General features: G+C 38.8%; 2 protein-coding genes across 7 annotated transcripts in view; one reads left to right on the top strand and one right to left on the bottom strand.

The window, feature by feature from the left end:
• The window catches only part of LOC137105317 (CDP-diacylglycerol--glycerol-3-phosphate 3-phosphatidyltransferase, mitochondrial), a 29,165-nt gene extending 23,562 nt beyond the window's left edge, over nucleotides 1–5,603 (top strand). For all 4 annotated transcript variants that reach the window (XR_010911793.1, XM_067487334.1, XM_067487336.1 and 1 more), the window contains one exon: nucleotides 597–5,603. The gene's annotated coding sequence lies outside the window, so the exon portion shown is untranslated. The remainder of the gene's footprint in view (nucleotides 1–596) is intronic.
• On the bottom strand, nucleotides 4,141–22,551 carry LOC137105318 (cytohesin-1-like). 3 transcript variants are annotated; one of them, XM_067487337.1, is made up of 12 exons: nucleotides 22,270–22,551; nucleotides 14,212–14,294; nucleotides 11,175–11,239; nucleotides 10,778–10,844; nucleotides 10,236–10,354; nucleotides 9,585–9,778; nucleotides 9,249–9,397; nucleotides 8,037–8,149; nucleotides 7,417–7,495; nucleotides 7,214–7,285; nucleotides 5,970–6,124; nucleotides 4,141–5,896 (listed from the first exon to the last, which is right to left on the bottom strand). In XM_067487337.1, the coding sequence occupies exons 1-12, from the start codon at nucleotides 22,355–22,357 to the stop codon at nucleotides 5,818–5,820; spliced, it is 1,263 nt and encodes a 420-aa protein (XP_067343438.1). In that variant the 5' UTR covers nucleotides 22,358–22,551; the 3' UTR covers nucleotides 4,141–5,817. The 3 variants fall into 3 exon arrangements, with proteins under 3 accessions (XP_067343438.1, XP_067343439.1, XP_067343440.1); XM_067487338.1 differs by lacking the exon at nucleotides 22,270–22,551 and adding an exon at nucleotides 19,012–19,177; XM_067487339.1 differs by lacking the exon at nucleotides 22,270–22,551 and adding an exon at nucleotides 17,150–17,338.
• Nucleotides 22,552–22,936: the final 385 nt, after the last annotated feature.

The raw sequence follows: 22,936 nt of genomic DNA, 5'->3' as shown, positions 1-22,936 counted from the left end.
GGTATATTAAGTACGATTGTCTGTATTGATGTTTTTCTTGTTACGCAGAATGTACAAGGACATAAAAACACACTTTTGAGGTGGTGTAAGAAGATCTCAGATCGTTTACCTACCTATAAAAGTAATATTACCACAGTATAGAAATACAGTTTCAAGTAAAAGTACTGCATTCAAATTTTTACTTAAGTAAAAGTATAAGTCAAATGATACCTGAGGTACACAGAGTAAATAGTACTCTTTATGCAGTGGCTAATGAAGATTACTAGATTAGTGACCAACATGATAATGTATCAACTGCACTCAGTTGTACTTAAGTAAATGTACTTACGTGTTTTACATCACTGCACTTTTGTAAGCAGGTTGGAAATCTTTATTGTGCAGCAGATACACAGTAAGTTTTAATTCAGAATGACAAGAGTCATTGAAGATTTTATGCTAAGTGCCTCAGGTTCCAGCTTCTCAAATGGCTCAACTTTCTGCTTCACTTCCCTATTTTTAATAGACAAAAAGACTTGGATTAGTTAGAGGCCTTAACAACAAACATTCTTAAAAAACAGATGATTGTACTAAGCATGTCTTTATTTTTATGTAATCAGGAGATGGGAGGCTTCCGTTTTCTCGAACCTCGAGGAGGTTGAGGGTCTCAGTGGAGGTCGATCCACTCCTGAAGAGGGGACAGTCAGACACTCTGTATCAAGAGCATGGTGGGAGCCACCTTCATCAGCGTCTCCTCCTTCGTCGATGACTGACACTCACACAAGCAGATATACTGTATGTGGTGTATTTGGGGTAAAAAAAAAGTTTAATTTTATTTAAGCTCCACATCCTGTGGTCTACCTGTACATCTGTTACTTCATATACTTATATTTTAATTTACTAATATTAAGTTATATTTTTAATAACCAATATCATCACACTGCATTTCAAATCCCTGCATACATTATTTCCATGTAAATGTGAAAAAAGCAATAGACTTCAGTAGGCTCTGATGGTAAAAAGAAGGGTGTGTTAAAGTATTACAATCCCTCAAGGAGCCTTAATAGTAGTTTTTAAGAGCACTTACAGTGTGTTTACAGCACAAAGTTACCTGTACAGTGTATATGTTATCCTAAAGAAAAAAATATAGGATGATGTAAGCAGTTCAGATGGCTTTTGGTTTGGAGAAATGGGTTTTTCTTTGTTGCGGCAACACAGAACACAGCAGTGAAATTATTTAAAAAATGTTGACAGACTGCACAAACATTTGGATGACAAACATTTCAGTTTGATTATTGCTATAATCAATATTTTTTCAATTCTAAATACACCAATGTGTGTATTATGCTGTGTGTGTGTGTAGGAGGTACATATGTAGTGACTAACCCACCAAAAATTATCCTGTCTCTCAAAGCCATATAGAGCAATTTACCATCTTTCAGCTCAGTGCTGGTTGAGTGCCACAGGTTTTTTTTCTTCCTTCTGTTTTAATGAAAAGGCTTTAAATAACAAACTTGATAACCTCCAGTTTTGCTCTGTATCAGGTGGATGTGTGTCATTATGGCAAACCTGCCAAAGTCACTAAAAAAGTTCACCAAATCAACTTAAGACAACAATAGTGTGTGGAGTACTAACAATACCCTAAAACAGCGCGACATGACTTCACTTCGCGCTAGCTCCCTGGCTGCCCCCCCACGGCTGCCCCTTGCTCCCTCCAGGGGGATGGGTTAAATGCAGAAAAAGACCTTCATTGTAACATGTATGTGCATTATGTATATATGTACAATGTTGACAATAGAATGATTTTAAGATTCTATTTCTATTTAACAGTAAGACAGGGTCCTCATAACATGGCGCACAAAAACAAAATCTCAGAGCTCATGTCAGCTAAACACTCTCTGTGGTATTAGATTGTTTAGACTGCCCCTACATGAGCAAAATATGTTATTACAAGTTTGAAGCTAAAGAAAATGGGCCTTTTTAATTTTGAACAATTGTTCTAAAAACCTTGTATATTTAATTCAATTCAACTTTATTTATATAGCGCCAATTCACAACAAAGTCATCTCAGGGCACTTTACAGAATAAAGTCAAGATTATAAAGATATATAAAGAGAACCCAACAATTCCCCCTGGAGCAAGCCATAGGCAACAGTGGAGAGGAAAAACTCCCTTTAACGGAAGAAACCTCCAGCAGAACCAGGCTCAGGGTGGACGGCCATCTGCCTCGACCGGTTGGGGTGAGTGGAAAGGGGAGAGAGAAAAGAACAGAGCAACAAAAAGCATCAACAAAACATCGGGCAGATTGGTAGGACCAGTAGCTTCACGCTGGAAGACACACAGCTTCAAAGCCGGGGGACACCTGCAGAAAGGGACAGAGAGAAGGGGACAGAGGAGGACAAAGACAACTACGGGAGAGAACACACAGAGTTAATGACATACAGTGGTGACAATTGCAGGATGAGAGGAGAGGAGAGAGGTCAAGAGGAGGAAAGGAGCTCAGTGCATTGGGGGGTGGGTCCCCCAGCAGTCTAAGCCTATGGCAGCATAACTATAACTAACTATATGCTTTATTAAAAAGGAAGGTTTTAAGCCTAGACTTAAAAGTAGAGAGGGTGTCTGTTTCCCAAATGTGAACTGGGAGCTGGTTCCACAAGAGAGGAGCTTGATAGCTAAAGGCTCTACCTCCCATTCTACTTTTGGAAATTCTGGGAACCACAAGTAGGCCTGCATTCTGAGAGCGAAGTGGTCTACTGGGATGATATGGTGCTATGAGGTCTTCTATATATGATGGGGCCTGACCATTCAGAGCTTTATATGTAAGAAGCAGGGTTTTAAATTCTATTCTACATTTAATTGGAAGCCAATGGAGAGAAGCTAGTGAAGGTGAAATATGATCTCTCTTGCTAGTTCCAGTCAGCACTCTTGCTGCAGCATTTTGGATTAATTGCAGGCTCTTTAGGGAGTTACTGGGACATCCTGAAAGTAGGGAATTACAGTAGTCCAACCTAGAAGTAACAAATGCATGGACCAGTTTTTCGGCATCACTTTGAGACAGGATGCTCCTAATTTTGGCAATGTTCCGTAGGTGGAAGAAGGCTGTTCTAGAGATTTGTTTTATATGTGAGTTAAAGGACAAATCCTGATCAAACATAACTCCAAGGTTCCTTGCAGTAGTACTGGAGGCCAGACTTATGCCATCTAGTGTAACAATATGGTTGGACATCATATCTCTGAGATTTTTGGGCCCAAATACTATGACTTCAGTTTTGTCTGAGTTTAAAAGTAAAAAATTGTGGGACATCCAGGCCTTTATGTCTTGTAGGCATGCTTGAAGCTTTATTAACTGATTATTTTCATCTGGTTCCATAGATAAATATAGCTGGGTATCATCAGCATAACAGTGGAAATTTATGGAGTGTTTTCTAATAATGTTGCCTAAAGGAGACATATATAAAGTAAAAAGTATTGGTCCTGACACAGAGCCTTGTGGAACTCCATAGCTAACCTTTGTGTGCATGGAGGATTCATCATTAACATGAACAAATTGAAATCTATCAGATAGATAAGATTTAAACCAACCTAGTGCAGTTCCTGTAATTCCAATTTCATGTTCCAGTCTCTGTAATAAAATGTTATGATCAATGGTATCAAATGCAGCACTAAGATCTAACAGAACAAGTATAGAGATGAGTCCAGTATCTGAGGCCATGAGAAGATCGTTGGTGACTTTTACCAGTGCTGTTTCTGTACTATGATGAACTCTAAATCCTGACTGAAAGTCTTCATACAAATTATTCCTATGAAGGTGATCACATAATTGTTTTGCGACTACTTTTTCAATTATTTTAGAAATAAAGGGGAGATTAGATATTGGTCTGTAATTGGCTAAAACACCTGGGTCAAGACAGGGTTTTTTAAGTAATGGTAAGTAATTTACTGTCTTATTTTAAGTAAACGTAACTGTGGAAAATGCTATGTCCTGCTGTCTGATATTGTATTTACAACTTTTTATGAAACTGAGGATCTGGCGGCACAGTGGTAGAGCATCGAGCAGGGATGCAGGCTGACTGATTAGTTTTCAAACGCTACAATTTCTTTGAAAGTCACAGTAAAGACAAGTGTCTTTTTACTGACTGTCACATCAAAAGATGAACAAAATACTAGATTGCAAAGTTTTAATGGGGCAAAATTGAAAATAAATTACAGAAATCAGGATAAATAAATATGTTGCTATTTATGCATTGCCTTTATTTCCATTAACAATGCTTTGACAAAAGACAGCAAAAACTTATAAATAAAAGTAGCATTTGACTTTACAGTTTGCTGATAAGGTAATAGGGCAATATTTCGGAAATGGTGAGTTGTTTCTGAAATATTGATGTAATATTTAGCTCATAAGGTAATGGAAGCATTAAATCTCATAACGATGTAATGGAATAATAAGCTAAAGGGGGTAATTCTTTTAATCATGTATCATGGCTATTATGATTAAAATTATTTAATTTATATCAGAGTAACAGTAATAACCAGATAGTTGCTTTATCTTGGTAAAGGGAGGCTAAAGACAGATGGGTAACATGTCAAAACCAAACACCAAGAGCTACAATTACTCCTGGTAGTTTGTGTGTATTACACATCAGACCGCTGCCAAATGATGATTTAAAAAAAATGTCTGTAACTGGCAGCTTTGATTGAGAGGCAAACTTAAGCAGGCTACAGAAGCACAGGAAGCAAAGTGCACGTAAAAGAAAAGCTAATTTGAAGATATTGTCCTGTTAATTAGTTTTATTATACACTGTAAACCAGCCCAATGCTGCAGTTGGCTGTTCTTAAAGCCACATTCACTTAAATCCGGGTAATAATATCTGTCAAGCTCTTGCTGGGTTTTACATTTTTACCCATGTGTAATAGCCTCCTATTACTTATCTTGGTATATTCATCTATTACCTGATTATTATTTATTACCCATAATTAGCATAATTCTTCATTAGTTTTTATAATTGACATAATCCTAAAATAATATTGTAACAGAAAAATGAAAGTAACCCAAATATTATTTCCATATTACCCCACTATTACCCTATTGTTACCAAGCTGTAAAGTGCTACCAAAAATATTTATATGGCAACAAACGAAACACTGAAGTCCAGAGTCCCAGACAGGTACAAAACTACTTTTTTCCAGTAGATATCTTCATTAAGTGTCATAATATAGACATCTGTTTAATCCAAGGAAATCTACTCAAAATATGGACGGGTTGTAAACAAAAGTGTACAATTTCAGAAATGCATCTGATTCACATGAATGTAAGATGCGATCCATCCAGTAACTATCCAGCATTTTATCATCACTTCTTTCATTGTAATGTATTTTGTGTAGAAAGGTTTTATCGCATAACAGCAAGTCCTTATTTTTCCACACTGTTTGTGTTACATACCTCTCACATATTCATACAAACATTTCCTTTTCTTTATAATTTTCCTCCAGTAAATGTTTTAGGCAGCTGAGGTTATATGAAGTGACTGAGATAATTCAGACATGTTTCCGCTGTCATTATGGCAGATTTTAACTGGACTGGGATACTTAACCAGAGAGCAGAGCATGGTTACAGTACTACACAAGGAGGACTTTTAGAAAAAGGTGAATTGTCTGTAGATGGGAAATAAAACTTGTAACATAAGGTTAAACCTGTAAAAAGAAGGATGTCAATGCTGAAGGTGCACGGGTTCAAAAGGTGCCAAAGAGAGTTTCTTCCACATGTCACTGCAGCAGGAGTACAATGTCCAACTCCAGTCTTCAAGTCAATCTTGTGACTGGAAATGTTTATCCTCAGTGGCCCTACAGCCCCTTCAGAGAGGAGACCTTTTTCTTCCGAGCCGCCAGCATCTCATAAAACGGGTCTTTGCTGATGGCAGCTCTGCACATGGAAGATGCAGAATTAGACACTAGACTTCCAAGAAATCAACACGAAGAATTTAAATGTGACTCACTTGATGCTGTTGATCCATTCATCCTTCTCCTCTGCAGACGGGGCGGAGATTCTGTAAAAAGTGTGGTTTCCCTCCACAACCCGGCCGTCCGCCTCCGTCTTACAGGCCTTGATCACCTGATCTTTGTGGTCTGGGATAAAGAGCTCGAAGCAGTACTGGAAGAAACCAGAACAAGCAACATGAGTCATAAGGGTTTTGTCAACAGGAAACATCTGAAATGTGCAAACAAATTATAGTAGATGACTTTTGGAGGAAATAGTTAGAATTCGAAAAATTTGAGTTTTTTTAGAATTCGAAAATTCTACAAACTGAAATTAAAGTTTTGATTTGTAGTGTGAAAGATGCTCTGTTGTGTATTTTAAGACTGGACGAATAAAATGACTAAATGAATTCTATGAAATGTTTGGTGGAAAATAAAAACTACAAACTACAACATGTGTACTTCAGCACTTAATGAGGGTGACAGGAGAGACTGAGTGGGCAGTTTAGTACTTCAAGACTATAAAAATGCAGTTTAGTTGGTTTTTGATACGTTTAACAGAGGATTGCAATTTCTGGTCATTTTGGAAGCTGTATAAAAAAACAATCCAACAGGAGCTTTAAATTATTTTGTTCCCTTTCAGAGGTCGCCACAGTGAATCATGTGCCTCCATCTAACTCTGTCCTCTGCGTCCTCTTCTCTCACACCAACTAACTTCACATCCATAAATCTCCTCTTTGGTTGTCCTCTAGACCTCCTGCCTGGCAGCTCCAACCTCAGCATCCTTCTACCGATATATTCACAGTTTCTTCTCTGAACATGTCCAAACCAGCTCAATCTAACCTCTTTGTTGTCCTGAATCACTCTAACATACTTCTGTCGCTCCAGACTTCCTCATACAGTAACACAGCTCCTCTCTCTGCACCCGGTCATAAACTCTCTAAATCTACAAAGTCAGAATGCAACTCCCTCTGACCTCCTATTGGAATCTCTTCTCATCCACACAACTTGAACCCTGCTCCTTTACACAAGCTTTACATTTAGTCATTTAGCAAAATACTTTATCCAAAGCAACTTTGAGCCTTGCTACCTTTCCACCTGGACACATAGTATATCCACCTTCCTTCTCTGCATCATGTTAACCTACTCTCTAGCCTTCCCTGTCATAGTCCCAACATTCAAGGTACCTACTGTCAGTCTTACAACAGAAGCACAAAATACAACTTAATAAATGATGTAACCACCACAAATAGAAATATTTTACTGGTTTCTTGGAGTCCTCAACTTCTTTGATACTCAGATTTTCCAGTGGAATAATTCCTCTTGGTTCTTTATCCTTGTAAACACAGCAGAGAGAGAAAATAATGTGAGATCTTAAGCCAGGATCTAAATATATCTTCTGAAGCCTGCAATTTTGAAGATCTTTTCTACTTAAGCTGCCATGCAGTCAAAACAGAAATTGCTTACAGTGGTGTATTCAAAGTAGTAGAGGCAGTTGTCTGTGAGAATAAACCAGCGTCTCTTCCAGGTCCTAACTCGTCCACCTGAGGAGAAATCAAAGATCAGCTACAGTAACAACAGAAATCTCCAGTTATCAGAGAAGAAAAATGTACTTTATTTGATGACAGTGACACACTGAAGCACATACAGTACATCAGCTGGTGAAACAAAGTCACTAAGTGCAAAAGCTGAGGTTAAAACTTGGGTCAGTGGCCGTTTCAAGGAGTCCAGCAAATAGAGGCACATATGAAAAACCTTTATCGGCTTTTCACATGAAGCACAAGCAAACAGATTATGTGAAGGTGAATGCGCAAAGTCAGTGGCGGTAAAAAAGCAGGTACGGAGCAGCTCAGGAGAAAAGCAGGGTATTAAAGCTGGGGTAAGGGTACATACCTCCTGGAGTCAAAACACATGAAACACAAACAAACGAGAAAAATGTCAACAAAAAAGTTTTAACATCGTCTTTTCCATTTATGTGCATCTTGATGTTACAGATCCAGACCACCAGAGGGCCTTGCAGTTCACAGTGACTTAAGTAGAGCTTAGACTAATTCATTGAAATATTTGACACCACATGGATGCACATACCAAGTTTCAGTAGCCATCCTTCTCTGTCGGGGTTGAAAAAGGTGTGTGTGAGGTCATTCCCATCATCCTCTGGGATCTTAAAGGGTTCATTCTTGATGCTATCGTATAGGTTCTACGAAAAGAGAAGATAAGATAATCCTAAAATGAGATAAAAGAAAAGGACGTTGACGATTTGAATCACAGAACAAAACTCATTTATAAATATAGGTTGTACTGATGTTAAATTTAGAAATGTAATGAAGCTTTAAATAGGAACAATATTACTCAGCACTAATACTAATGTTCAAAACAATGCAAATGGCTACTTATATAGCGCTTTTATCCAAAGCGCTTTACAATGTTGATTCCCATTCACACACACACACACACACCGATGGCGGTGGATGCCATGCAATGTGCTTACCTCACCCACCGAGAGCAACCTGGGGTTCAGTGTCTTGCCCAAGGACACTTCAGCATGTAGCCGGCAGCAGGGATTGAGCCACTGACCCTGTGGTCCGTGGACGACTGCCTTACCAACTGAGCTACAGCTGCCCCAATGCAGGGTCTGAGGATTGTCTTTATACTCTGTGTTAAAGCAATCCCCACATTCCCGTATGTACATTTAGAGGGTTGGCTCTCTGCAGTAATTTGCTCTGTACAGTCTGACTGCTAGTAGCTACTTTTCTGACATCATTTTATTGTAAGTGATGGTGGACAAACTCTATAATTCATTCTAAAGAGGGTTCATCAGTCTGAGCCAGACCTGTGGGTATCTGTTAAAGTGTTTACTATAAACGATGTGTACTTTGTTTCCCGGATAGTGTTACCTTCTTGAACTGCAGTGGTGGGAGAGTAAGAAAAGGAAGGACTTTGACACTTTTATAATTCAGACTGATAAAGCTTTAGAATTTTTTGTTTGTTTTACATGAACCTAAGAAGTCTTTAGAGAAGTGTTTAGAGGTGGACTTGAAGAGCACGAACCATCTTTTAACATTGACCTGGTTAGTGGGATCTTTATGTGTTGACATTTAACTGCTGAACTGTTTTACATGACCCTGAATGCGATGCAGGAATACAATATGCTTTAATTGACAGTTTATTCACCTGTTCTTGGCTAAGCATCAGTTGGCTGCATATCTGTACCAACCCTGTACCCTTTTTGCCCATTTGTATGGAAAATATCAGCATTGCTCAAGTGTGAAAAACAGACTGAAAATAGATTCCCTTACCCTGAGAAGCTCCTCCGGCAAATCTCCACCATCGTTGATACCTCTGTTCATTGCTGTAAATCTCTGAACGGAGGGTTTGTCCTTCACATTTGGGTTGTGCAAACTGGTGTTCAGCATTATCACAGCAAAAGACAACACGTAACAGGTATCTGTAAAACAAAATGTGTTTGTGTGTATGTACTTTTTAGGACTGGAGTTTCAAATTCTCTTCAGCAAAACATGCATCTTTCTAATTAAATGCTTTTATTTTACATTATTGCATATTTTTGACTCCGTTTTACTAAGTGCTGCCATGTCATTTCGTCTTTCCTGCTACTCTCTTACACACACTTGTACCTGTGCTCTGAAACACTCCAGGGTTACAGTGACAGTATCTCTGGGCAAACGCCTCCATCATGCGGTCGATCTTTTGAGCCTCGCCGGGCAGCCTGAAGCTCCAAAGGAACTGCCTGAGAGCCTGAACCAGGTTTAGGTCTGTGAACTCGTGTAAGTCCAGGAAGGCATGCAGAACCTTGATGTTGAAGTCATCTCTGCACGACAAAGAAAACACAATCCCACACACACCCACATAAACACGCACACAGGGGAGTAAACAGAACAAAAAAAAAAAGAATTCAGTTCACTTTGGCTCACTGACTTGACAGCTAAAACAGTTGGATGAGGTGTGATGAATCAGAGCCACAGATTAATGGATGATGTTTTAAAACTGCTAATGCACCACAAGCTTATAGGACAGTGTAGTGTCTAATCAGACCTGATTTGTCCTTTCACAAATGCACAGTTCTGGGATTATTATTGTTTTTAATGAACAGGTTTCTAGGTTTATTGGCATAACTTTGGTAGGTACAGATATTTTTCCCCAAAGTTGGGATCAAAGCAGGAAAAGCACAGGGGGTAATTAAGAAATGAATGTTGGATGAATTCCATTTAGCTGCTACAGTTTCAGGGTCTGGGCATTGTGCAAGTTGGGTGGCTAGAATCACTTACCTCTCCCCCAGGTAGTCACCAATTGCTGTCTTATTAAGTCCCTCTCCCTTGTAGAGAAACTGGGCGATGTCATCGCTGGTGTTTTTCAGCAGGTTGCTGTCGATCAAGAAACGGATCCCCTGCAGGAAGAAAGTCAGAACACACAACCCGGTTTGTGCATCATGCAGACATACTGTGCATCCTCAAAAGATCAGACCTGGTAATGTTTAACACTAATTCAGTACCGCAACCATAAAAATAATCGTGGTTTTGAGCTTATTCAGGATGTTTACATAGACCCTGAGATGTCTGGTCATTCATGTGAATGACCAGGTGATGGTCATGCATGTGCAATTAATTTTATTGACTCAGTTTTACAATCTTATTCTCTGGTTTCACTATGTGAACATTTGCTTCTTCTTTATTAATATTCTCCACTAAATTTGTTTCTGTTTTAGCTGTTGGTCAAACAAAATAAGACATTTTACCCTCACATTAGATTTTGGTAAACTGAGTTGAACATAACCTGTGTGTCAGAAGGTCTGATGTAAATCTATTCTCACCTTCTTTGGGTCCATATTGAACTTCTTTCGGCCCATGGCCATCTGTTTGTTCCTCTGCATGCTTTTCCTTAAAATAGTTGTAAAATAAAACAGCGTAAATATATTTGCAATCATTAACTGAATCTTTTTGGACATTCGCTCTTGACCTGGTTGGAAGCTTTGATAATACCCAAGTAAGTGGATCGTGTGTACCACTGTGATAACTTCACCCTGTTCTCTGTATATTTTGCAGACCAATCAACACTGTCAACCTTTAAATCTATATTTGCAGCTTTACATCCCTCAATGCAAAAGACGTTTTCTGATTTTCCTTATAGATACACTTCCACTAAAACAAAGCACAGGAGGACTCTACTTGCCTACGCACAAGAAGAGAAATACTCAAGAGACACTTTACCTCTCTTCAGTCAGGCCCAGGTTTTCAATCTCATTGGTAACCTCTGCTATCTCATCCTTTAGTCTCTGAAGGCAGAGGGGGAGGGGGAAGATGGACGGAGAGAAACAGATTTTGTTCAGTTTTTGAGAAGAAAAATTCAACAGGAAACCATCAGAGTTTCAGTGGTCTGAAAATTTATATATACACATCTCAACAGATACATTCTCACAATGAGTACAATGCAAGGGTGTCTGTTCCAGCTACATCTTACAGAGTCACACACCCAGAAAAACACTTCTTACTGTAGAGATGACACAGTAAAACACCTAGAAAGTTTGGGTGTGATTCATGCTCTTTCATTCCAACTCATTCTTCTTCTCGGCAGGAGTAATGTGGAACAGTCTCCCTCTGCAGAAAAATCTCTGTGGGAGGTCTAGCACCTGTTCTGGGGTCAGAGCTGACCAACCTTCCCTTGAGCTGATCCAGATTTATCAGCCTACACCCCCCTGATACCCTGCTCAGTCTGTCTTGAGTGTCACACTGGTGGGGAGACAGGAATATGCAAGATCAAAGGCTTTGTCTGGCCCAGCAGAGTAGCACTGAGGCAGAGGTTATGGGAGCAAAGAACAGAGGAGAAAGAATGGAGCCTAGCATAAAACATAACAGATTAAAAGGATCAGAGCTATGTCTCTGATTACAGTGTGTGAAAAAGCAGACTGCATTACACTAACCTTAAGGTAAATAACTTTAGCTGTCCAAATCCCTCCATTTGTGTTTCTATAGTTACTACCCCCTTAGCGCTAAAGGAACAACATCCTCAGTCTCCCTCACTATAATATTTCATTATTCATTAGCCACCATTCTGCAGGCAAAGACAGTAGGCGTACAGGAGAGAAATGCCACATGAGTCGACCTCAGCAATAAAGTCCATCTGTCTACTTACAGTGTCGCTGCCCTGAGGGTGTGTTTGTGTGCGTTTTGGATGCACTTTAATGAATCTATTAAATGAATCCAAACCCGTATTGAATTTACTAGTGTTTATTTAGTGGAGAATAAGGGCATCTTAGTAAAACATTTTAAACAGTCTGTAAATGATATTTCAGCCAATATTCAATTTTCAGCAAAAATGTCTAAGCAAAAATATTTGGAAAGAATCCTCAACATTTAAGGAAAGGGTCAGTGCTAATTCTGAAAAGGCACATTTTTTCATTTTTAAACTTTTGAAACAACCTACTGGTATCAGATGAATTTCCTGATTTATTGACAGATATGTAAATCATAGATCCATTTATTACCAATCCATTTAAGTAGAATGGCCAAAATGGCAAATGCTACTTTTGTTGATTGATTGACTATTAATTGATAGAAAAATCAATCGCCAAATAGTCTGTTTCATTTAAAATAAAATGTAGGTCTTAGTTGTAGCCCTAAATGCTGACATTTAGAGATATAAGTCTCCAAAATATGATAATAAATAAAAAAACAAAATACTGACTGGATAAATTCAATTCCAAAAAATAAATGTAAAAAAAAAAATAAATAAATACATTCACAGAAGGATGTGGGGGGTATTTAACTTTGTGATTATGGGTCTTTGCTTTTTTGTGTTCATTTTTTACTACACATTTCCATTGTTTTGCCTCCCTGCTAATTTATTTAAGGATGTAGGGTAAACTGAAGCAGAGGTTAACCTGCCCCTTCGGACAGAAATAGCTAGAGGATACATACATATTCTATTTATATGTGAGATCTGCCCCCTAATACACATGCACCCCTACAAATAGAATAATCTGTCTTGTATGCATACAGTAACATTACAGCAGTCACAGCCCTGCTTCCCTAGGCACAGAGGAACACGCACAAAGAGGAGAACTGCAGTACCTGAACAATGTGATGTTCAGACAAAAACACTAGAACAGGAAAGCAAGAAATGTGCTGTATGATTTTAGAATTGCTGCAAATCTAGAAATCTGAAATACCTGAAAAAGGCTTAAAGAATAAGTTCCCATTTTTTTGTGTTAGCTTTTGATACAGGTCAAATTTCTCATGGTCAAATTTATGAAGTAGTAGTTTACAAATTCCATTAGACTGAGATGCTTCAACTTTGACGTGTGACCGGGGAAGCTGGAGAACTACTGAACTAGCATTTAGTGGACAACCTGGTCTACTTCCGGATCACAACCACTTGTTACCTGTGGGTAGCTGTTACCTGACTGTTTTGGATACTGCCCTTTAGGGACATAAGACAAGAGCAACAATAACTAGTGTTTGGCTATGTTTAGCAAATCTGAATTTTACCAAGTAAAAGGTCCCAGAAAAGAGTCACAGATGAGAACGAAGATTTTTACCATATTAACACAGTTTTTATCACATAAGGTGGCACAATATATCATTACAGCAATATCATCGTCTTTTGTCCAACAGTCACATTACATAAGGTAGTAACTAAAGACAAATTACTTAAATTCAAGTCATCTGTTGAAATTTTAAAATACAGAAGCTGTGGCATGGTTTCTTCATTTACAAGGTTATAATTTCTAAGTCCTAAAGCTGAAAGGCGATAATTCCCTGTGTTTTATTATTGAGGTCACAGTGGGTGGTGGAGTCATACTGGAGCGCATTATATTAAGAGGCGGTTGTAATGTATTGGTAACTATATTTATGTTACTTAGGGAGGCACCTTTCTCACAGCTTCAACTTAAAACCTGAGGAACTATAACCTTGTAAAAGTCACAAAGCTGCTGTATTGCATTGCATTAGATTGTACAGGTGTACCTAATGAAGTGGCCAGTGAGTTTGTATCACATATGAAAAAATAATGTAATGTAAATATTTGCTTGCAGTGTAACATCTTCATGTACTAAGGGAAAAAGCAACACTTAACCACTAACAGACTAAGTCAGAAAAAGCAGTACAGAAAAGAAACCTTTATTTTTAAGTAAAAATATATTTGTCTTTATTCTATCTGATACCAGTCACTTAAAGGGGCCTATATCTGGCCTGATACCAATACATGGTTAAGCTCAGGAAGCAGAGGCAGCCTGACTGTTATTCTTACTTGTATGTCCTGCAGCAGCTCTTGTTTTCTGCGACGTATGCTCTCTAGCTCCTGTCTCTCCTCCGGACTGAGGTCATCAGGCACTAAGGATAGAGAAGCAAATGTAGCAATGAAACCCAAGGATGAAAGAAATATCTATCTATCTATCTCTATCTATCTCTCTCTCTATCTCTCTCTCTATAGATATATCTATCTATCTATCTATCTATCTATCTATCTATCTATCTATATCTAGATATCTATCTATCTATCTATCTATCTATCTATCTATCTATCTATATACACACACACACACACACGACCTAAAGGTCCTACTGCTCTGGGTCACTGTAGAAACACAAACTTTCATCCATCAAATTACTCCCCAATATTCAAAACCCAAAATAAAGGATGAAATCGACCCCCTTTTTGGACCATAATACCACTGTCAACAGCTAACAATGACAGACACGTCAGATGCTTTTTTCATTTGCCAAAACAAAGCAGCAATTATGAAAATACAGGCTGCTTTCAAGGCCACAAACCTTGACTAAAGTATTTACTCACTGTTGTCTAAAAATCAACTTTTCTGAACATTTTTGTACTAACAAAATGTGTTTTAGTTTTTTTTTGAGCTGTACTGTTGGTGACGAAATGTAAAAAGGTAATTCTCTGTTACATTAATGCAAGAGAATAAATGTGTAGGTGTAGGCGACAGAGAGGGACTGGAGGAAACTGGCAAAACGCTCAAACTAATACATTTAATTGGTTTCCATGTAGAACCAAAAGGACAAAACAGTGGTAGTGAAACCACCACATTAGACTTGTCATCTTACTGTATAATCAACCTAAAACGCCCATCCTGCCTTCCATATATATAACACACCCATAACTGTATACAACAAAATGTGTGCTCTGATAGAACCTAAGCTTATATCCTCACAGAAACACACAATATCTGCAAGGGGAATGATAAGGTAAAGAGGGAAATGCACATATGTCAGTGAATGACTTGTGGTTTTTCTTTAGAAACTTGACAGAGATAGAAAAAAGGAAAAAGACTCAATTCCAGTAACATGAAAGGCAATGCACCACTGTAAAGCTATTGTGCTCAACTGATGTTTTATCTAAAGATTATCAGACATTACACCTCTGCACTTGTGACTATAATTGCTGTTCCCCTCCACTGGGTTATGCTGTCATATAAAAAGGTAAAAGCGAAGACAAAGCACATTTGATGCAGAGTGACAGGGAGCCACAGAGGACAAATCAAGCTGTGCTGCTGCTGTTTGTCAGCCTCATTAGAGGAGTCACACTGAGGGATTAAGTAAATTGTTCATTTCACTTTGACATTAAGACCAAGTTACTCAGTGTCAAGCACTGGAAAAACACTGTGGAAATGTCTGCCAACCTCTGGACAAACAGTAGGGGAAAGTTATTAAAGAGAAGGAGCAAATTGGGCTGGGTGACATGGTTGAAACTATTACATGAATCCCTAAGAATTACGATAATCTATTAATAAGCAAAAACACAGAATTTCACTAGTTTGAGCTTCTCCAATATGAGGATTGGCTGCTATTCTTTGTCTTTACTATTGATAACTGAGTATTTGGGGGATGGACAGTTTTGGTGGGGGTTTTCCCCCACTGCCTACTTATTTTGTATGCTGTCTATTTAACTGATAAAAATCAAAAAATGAATGAGCAGTTGAGTTGATAGGTCATGTTAGGTTACTGTTAAGCTTATGTTTAAGTTATTCACACACTGAAAAAACTTCAGCACTTGATTTTGAATTATTTTGAAAAGAAATTTGTATAATATTGAGTTATCACTTAGCCCTAAGTACTTTACCGGTTAGAGTAACATACTTTAACCTAAAATAATAAACACTTGTTAAATAAGAATACTTTTTAGATGTATGTCTGGGACAAAAGGGTAAATGCCCAACCGCAAAAGAAAAAAAAAAAATTACATGATACCTCAGTATTTCTACTATAAGACTCCACCGTGGATTCTCTGTAAGGCAAATTCAGGAAAGTCCAGTGTGGTGTGACAGGTGCCGCAGCCTGGGATACTAATGTAATTTACATACTGCAAACACACAGGCGATGACGCACTCACTCATTACACACAGACACATACTTACAGTACCCCTTGTCCAGATAGAGAGAGCTTTAAGTAGGTCAGAAAAGCTCTTATAAAACGGAGGACAAGAATAACAAATGATTATGAGCGGAGAAGCAGTGAAACTCGCATTCACACTCACTTCCCCCTTCTGGCTTTTCATTGAGAGGCAAAATAACAGCAAGTGTATTTATGACGGCTTATGAAACACTAACATATTGTCCTTCTCTCAAGCAAAAAAACACAAAAACACACATTGCTGACATAAATAAGAACATGCGACTTCAGGGCCCTCAGTCAGCTGCTGTGCATAGTCTCAAGGTCACAAAGTGTGCATTTGGGTTGGCAAGTAATGTGACACCTTGTCACAGCAATGTTGCTGATGGCCAGCTGCTCTGGACAACCAACCTATCCAGACTCGCTCATCCAGACAGGCTCTATCCTTACACAACAAATGACATCTTCCAAAGATGCAATGAGTTGGACCAAGAAACTAATCAATCAGCAGTTACGTAACAGACACTCTGGCTGGCTTTCCTGCTCTCATGAGGTTTTGAGCAGGATGTGATGACACACATACACTTAGAGAAGTTTCTGCCCAATACTGTTGCTGTAATGCAGACGTTTGGATGACGCACTTAACACCTACACATCTGTGTCATAATCCTGAGAATCGTACCAGAGAAAGCTTCCGTTTTCTCAGAGACTTCACTACCCGTCCAACTGGTCCCACTGATCCCCAGCAGAGCCACAAACTTTTTTTTTTCCTTTTTCTTTTTAAACAAGTCAAGGTTGGATGCTTTCTGTGTCTAAGTCAGATGTTCATAAACTCTACCTTAACCAGCAGCCTATTTCTTGCAGTCCAGCTTGGTGCATCCAACAGCAGGAATAATCCAGCCCTGTGTGAGCTTCAATCCCAATTCCAGTCCTCTAGTCCAGCCTCCCTGTCTCTTTAATCCTCAGACACTCATTCCATCAGGGGGAAGAGGAGGAGGCCAGACCTGCAGCTAAATGAGGATGAGGATGAGTGTGCTTGTGAGGGGGAAACCCTTGAACTCTCATCTCTCTCTATCCCCTCCCACCCTCTGTCCATCTCGACTCCTCCCTCCCTCCCTCCCTCAATGAGCAGAGCATCCAACACAGGCTCCCCCACGTGGACATCAAAGTTGAGAGAGAAAGAGGGTGGGGAGGCACAATTTTGCATATGTCTGCAAAACAGAGTATAGTAAAGAAATGAGGAGGGTGCAGACCAGAAGCTGAGTCACCTCTCCTGCTCACCAAAATCCAACAAATGACAAATTACTTCACAATAGCTACAATAGAATTAATTCAGATTTAAAAAGTCTTTACCACATGTGAATGTTGATAGAGAGGACAAACAACATCTCCCTCATAGGTTTGGCTCAATTAAGGACAGCTGCTGACCCAGGACCCAAGGCAGATAATTTCTGTTATGACTAAATGTTAGAGAGTTTTGTGTCCAACCTTGTTGACAAGGCAATAATTGTCCAAGTCAGTGTCCACAAGGCAATAATTGTCTGTTTCAGTGTTCCTTGGCCGGAGGCTAACTAGCTCAACAGAGTGATATAATGCTGTGGTTATGGTAAACTCCCTGGTGATTTAAAGCTTGGAGGTCAAATACGTAAGTAAAGAGGAGAGAAAAAACCAACAAGTTAAGAACAGGGAAGAACAAAATGTGCTCTGACGCTAAAAAGTAAGAAAACATTTATACGATAGAGAGAATGTTAGGGGAATTTTTTATAAGCTGCTCTCTCAGAGCAGTCTTTAAAAAGTTAATGTGCCATGTTGGAAAACGCTATCAAAAGGGAGTAACAAACAAACAAGGTACAGCTGTGCTAACTTGGCTGAATGGAAAAACAGCTATGAAATGGTAATATTCACAGTTGTAAAACACCCTCCTTGAAAATGTCTAGCTAACATTAATCATTTATTTCTAACTGTATCCCATTTTGATAGCCCCCCCCTCACCTAATCCTGGTTTTACATGCTCTTTAATCTAATATGACTACTTTTCCCCACCCGAGACTTTTTTAAAACTATAATGACAAAAGTTTCCACCTGCCCCCCCCCAAAAAAACTCAACTCATCCTGTAACACTCAAACTATTAGAGGAAACACCAGTGCAGCAGGAAGCAGAAGTTTAGCCTTTTTTTTTTTCAATTTCTCCCTCTCTACTAATCTGCAGTAGTCTCTACTCAACTTTCTAGCACTGTTTCCAGATTTTAAGTCACACAATTTAGGAAACTCAAAGATGTGCATGCAGTCAAAACAACCGAATAGCCGAAGTATTTCCGAGGGCACTTCCTTCATTTGTAATCATTAAATGGGTGCATTCACTGTATTTATAGACACATGAATTATGAAGTGATGCACAATATGTACGAATCCCCATGAGGTCTGCCCTAATTCCAGTTTAATAATAATGGATCCCTTGTGCCATTTGCTAGTTTATAAAGACTTCCAAAGAGCATTAACCAAATCAGTCAGATAGAGACGTGTAGGGGAGGACATTGAACGCCAACACACACGAAACTAATCAGCCATGCAGGCGACAAATAACCCAGTTAACAAGTCGCGTAACCTACTTTATTAAAAACAGAGTTGCATTAGCTTATTCGCTAGCATCTAGGTTAGCCCTGCTTAGTTATTGTAACTAAAGCGAGTCAGGCAACTTACCAACTCCGTCCTCCGACTTTAAAACCATGTTTGTGCTGTTGGGCACCGCTGGTAAAGGGGAAACCGGTAAACTTTTCACTTTGGAATCACTTTAAGGGGTCGAAGTATCAGTGTTTAGTCTGCGAGTTACCGTTAGACTAGCAGTTAGTGACAACTGCCTGAACAGAGACAGCCGGTGTTGTGGCAGGATGACGTAGGCGTGGTTCAGCGGCAGCGGCCAATCAGAAAGCAGCAGACAAACCCCTCTTCATTAACAGCTGCACAAGTTTCCTTTTGTTTTATTTATTTATTTCTGAAGTGAAAAGATTACATACAACCTCTGCTGCAAATTAATATGAAAAAAAGTTTATACATTTTTATTGCACAGTTTTGTAAAGACCTACAAGAAAATCAGAGGCTGTGACGTGCAAAAGCAAGGTGAAAGCTTTCTATTAGCAACACTTTTAACAGTTTAAAACCTCTATTACTCTTTACATCTTTCTAGCCACAGTATTAGGGTGGGCAATAGAGATTTAAACTATATCACAGTTATTTGTCAATTTTAATAATAAACAATAAGGCAAAAGTACAATTCAATTTGGCCACAAGTCACATCAGCATTCAGTCCTTTAGAGCCAAGCAAACACATCGGTGATTAATAAAAACTAAAGCCTGGACATTATCTGAAATGCCCACTTTGCAGCTGTTCTGCATGTCATCATGCAGCTTCATCATCAATTTCACGATATATCATAAAATGATTCAGTATGCCACTGCTCTACTAACTACCTGTCAGATCTGAGCAAACTGATACATGTTAGCACATATGTATCACCTGTATTCATATCATTTAATTTAATAGAAGTTGCAGTAATACATTGTAAATAATTCTTTTACAGCAAAGATTTCTGCATTCAAAATGTGTGTAGTTATTCTAGATTTGTATCACATATTATGGTTGCATTAAATAAATTGTATTGGAACTGTATTGGAACAGTATTGGAACTGTCCAACTGTACTGTTCTGCATAAGAATTTTTAACTAATGATTTTTTTGAGCCTGTAGGAGATGGGGAGGAGATTGTGTGAGATGATGATGTTGCACAGAATACAAATTCCAGCAGCATGACTTGTTATTTTGACATAGTATGTGACAATTCTGTTTCCAACATTTCAGCTATATTTTCATTAGCAGACGTCACATTTATGCATAATTTTAATTGTTTTCTCACCATTTTTAACTTACTATATAACAAAGCTGTAGAAAAGTTGTAGACTGGAACCCGATTGGTGTTTTTGCAGCCAGTATGATACTATATTTCATACTTATGACTCTTTAGGCCTGATTTATCTTTTCAAGTTTTAGCACTCCACCCTGTTGAAATGATAAAGGGTTCGACAGCAATACGCAGGAAGAAGAAACATGAGTCAACAGGAAGTTAAAAAGATTTAACTTTAAAGTGAAAATATGCTATCAACCGAAGAAGACTGACATATTTATATAAATGGGTGTGAAGACTGAGGAAGCAGTTTTGATGTCAGCTTCTGTGCAAGGTGAAGAGGAAGGGAGAGAAGAGGATGTAGGGAAGATTAGAGGAAAGGAGGGGGAAAAGATTGCAGCTGTGTGCTTGAATCAGTGCTTTATTCAGTGTTTGGACACACCAAAAACAGGATACGTTAAGGAGGGGTAAGGAAGAGCTGCTGCAAGATAACAGTTTAAAGGGTGAGTCCATTATATTGCAAAAGACATTTCATCAATATCAAGTTGTAAGTAGTTTTCATGGGGACTTTTCTTTGGTGGAAAGTGGTTCAAGTAAATGCAACTTGAACAAAATGTATTTCCTGGAAATACACATGCAGGTTAAGAGCATCTCAAGCAAAATTCGATTCACCTCCATTGTTCTGAAGTGAAAACAGAAATCTCTGAGTAGCATAAGTCAAAACCTCATCCAATAAAACCACAACTGTCTGCGTGACTAGAGATGGGTGACAAAATGAATCGGCTCTTTCATATTTTGTCAGAACCATGGAAAGAATTTAATCTCAAAGGAAACCAAAGTATAGGCTGGTAAGTAAAACCGCAAAGCGAAAAGTCTTATCTGTGAGCACATCACTGCGGCAGAGGCCTTGAGGCTTAAGGCATAAAAATAATAAAGTAGAAAGCAAAGGAAATGACAGGCAAAAAGAGGGGGAAGTCTCAAGTCATAAAAAAGTAGTACGGCAGATGGAAATAACCTGGTTTGAGTGCTGCTTTCATTGTGTGAGAATGGCTTTTGAATGAGCACATTGATGAAAGCACCTGCACAGAGGGAGAACAGTGGGCAGCGATGGAGATTATGTCACTCCTGCACCCACTGGAGAGGAGGAACCTGGACCAGAGGATGCTGAGCGTGCGTCATGTTCTCAAATCGAGCCCACCATCCCTCACACACACATACACACCATTTGTTTGACTCATGCGTGTACACGAACAGAAATGTCAAAAACACAGTATGGCACAAACACACACGCACACATACACACAGAGCACTCGGTCTTGATAACTTAACTACAAATCACCACGGCAACTGATGATAGCACTTTGTACCAGTCTTTCTCTCCCTGTCTCACTGTGCTTGTCCATCAATAATGGGCTACAAAGAGTCATAGAGAAGCATACATAAGCAACAGAAAACCAGCAAACATCTGTAATAACAACAACACTGACGCTTGTTTTATTTCTAATGCTCAGCAGACAGGTTGATTTTAATTTTGACTTTTTATGCAATCATGTATTTTTGTCTTTGCTTAGCAACTTTTTCCCCTTTGTCCTCCCTCATGTATGGTATCCTTTTTTCCAGCACAAGCTCAACTATAAGCCTGGCTTATAATTATCAATTATCAAAGTATTAAACTACCAGTATCCCAAAATACAAAAGGTCTTATTTCACTATTTATACACTGAAATACAGCAGAAATATGTAAAGAATAAAACTGTAATACAGTCATTTTATTCAGACCTGTCTCTTGGAATTAATATATCAATGAAAATATCACAAATTCACCATTTTATACATTTCTTTCAAACATTTGTTATGAATTACAGACATAAATACTGTGATACTGTGTGACTGTATCACAACAACACTTTTCCACGTTTCCTCAGTTTGTCTATACTTATTTTACTGCAAATAAAACTTGACTGTATGAAGGATTCCTCAAAATGAAGGTTGTTTACTAACAAGACTTATGCATAGACTCACAAATATCTAATATATGTATTTTTGTCAAAAGCACAAACCTGTAGTTGCAGCAGGTGCCCCTGGTCGTACAGTAGGACAGAGAAATGCCTGGAAACTGGAGGCACACAGTTCACTAACCGTTCCCATCACAGCACTGTGTGTATCCAAGACTTTGTGATAAAAACGCCGTTGGAGGCTAACAGTAACCTCTCAGCATCTCTTTTCTTTGTCCTGCTGAGAAGAAAACAAATCAGCAGCAGGCTTAAGCTCTGGTCACAGTGAGAAGCTCCTGGAGAAATACCAAGCTTTTAGCATTTTCTCTTCTGACTGCCACCAGACTCTGACAGACTCTCAGAAAAACTCTCTCTACCCTCACTCTCTCTCCTCCCTCAGTGCTCTTGTTCACAAGCTTGACCTCACTTCTGATTCTATCCTCACGCACTCCACATTTCCACTACTACATACACACGCTCTGTCTGTTCATAGATTTTACAGAGGTGACTAAAACACAGATTAGCCACAACATTAACACTGGTGGGCTTTATGTCATCCAGGACATGAGTCAGCGTGGCCACTCCTAGAGGTTGGTAGCCGCACATTTCCATATTTATTTATTTTTTGTCCTTTTGGCCGATCCTGTAAGTTCAGGGTCGCCACAGCGGATCATTTTGTCCGCATGTTGATTTGGCAGATTTTTCGCCGGATGCCTTCCCCAATTTCTACCAG

This window comes from Channa argus, chromosome 20, assembly GCF_033026475.1.
Source record: "Channa argus isolate prfri chromosome 20, Channa argus male v1.0, whole genome shotgun sequence".
Taxonomy (NCBI): domain Eukaryota; kingdom Metazoa; phylum Chordata; class Actinopteri; order Anabantiformes; family Channidae; genus Channa; species Channa argus.
The sequence above is the reverse complement of the archived record's forward strand: the minus strand, read 5'-3'. Positions and strand labels throughout refer to the sequence as shown.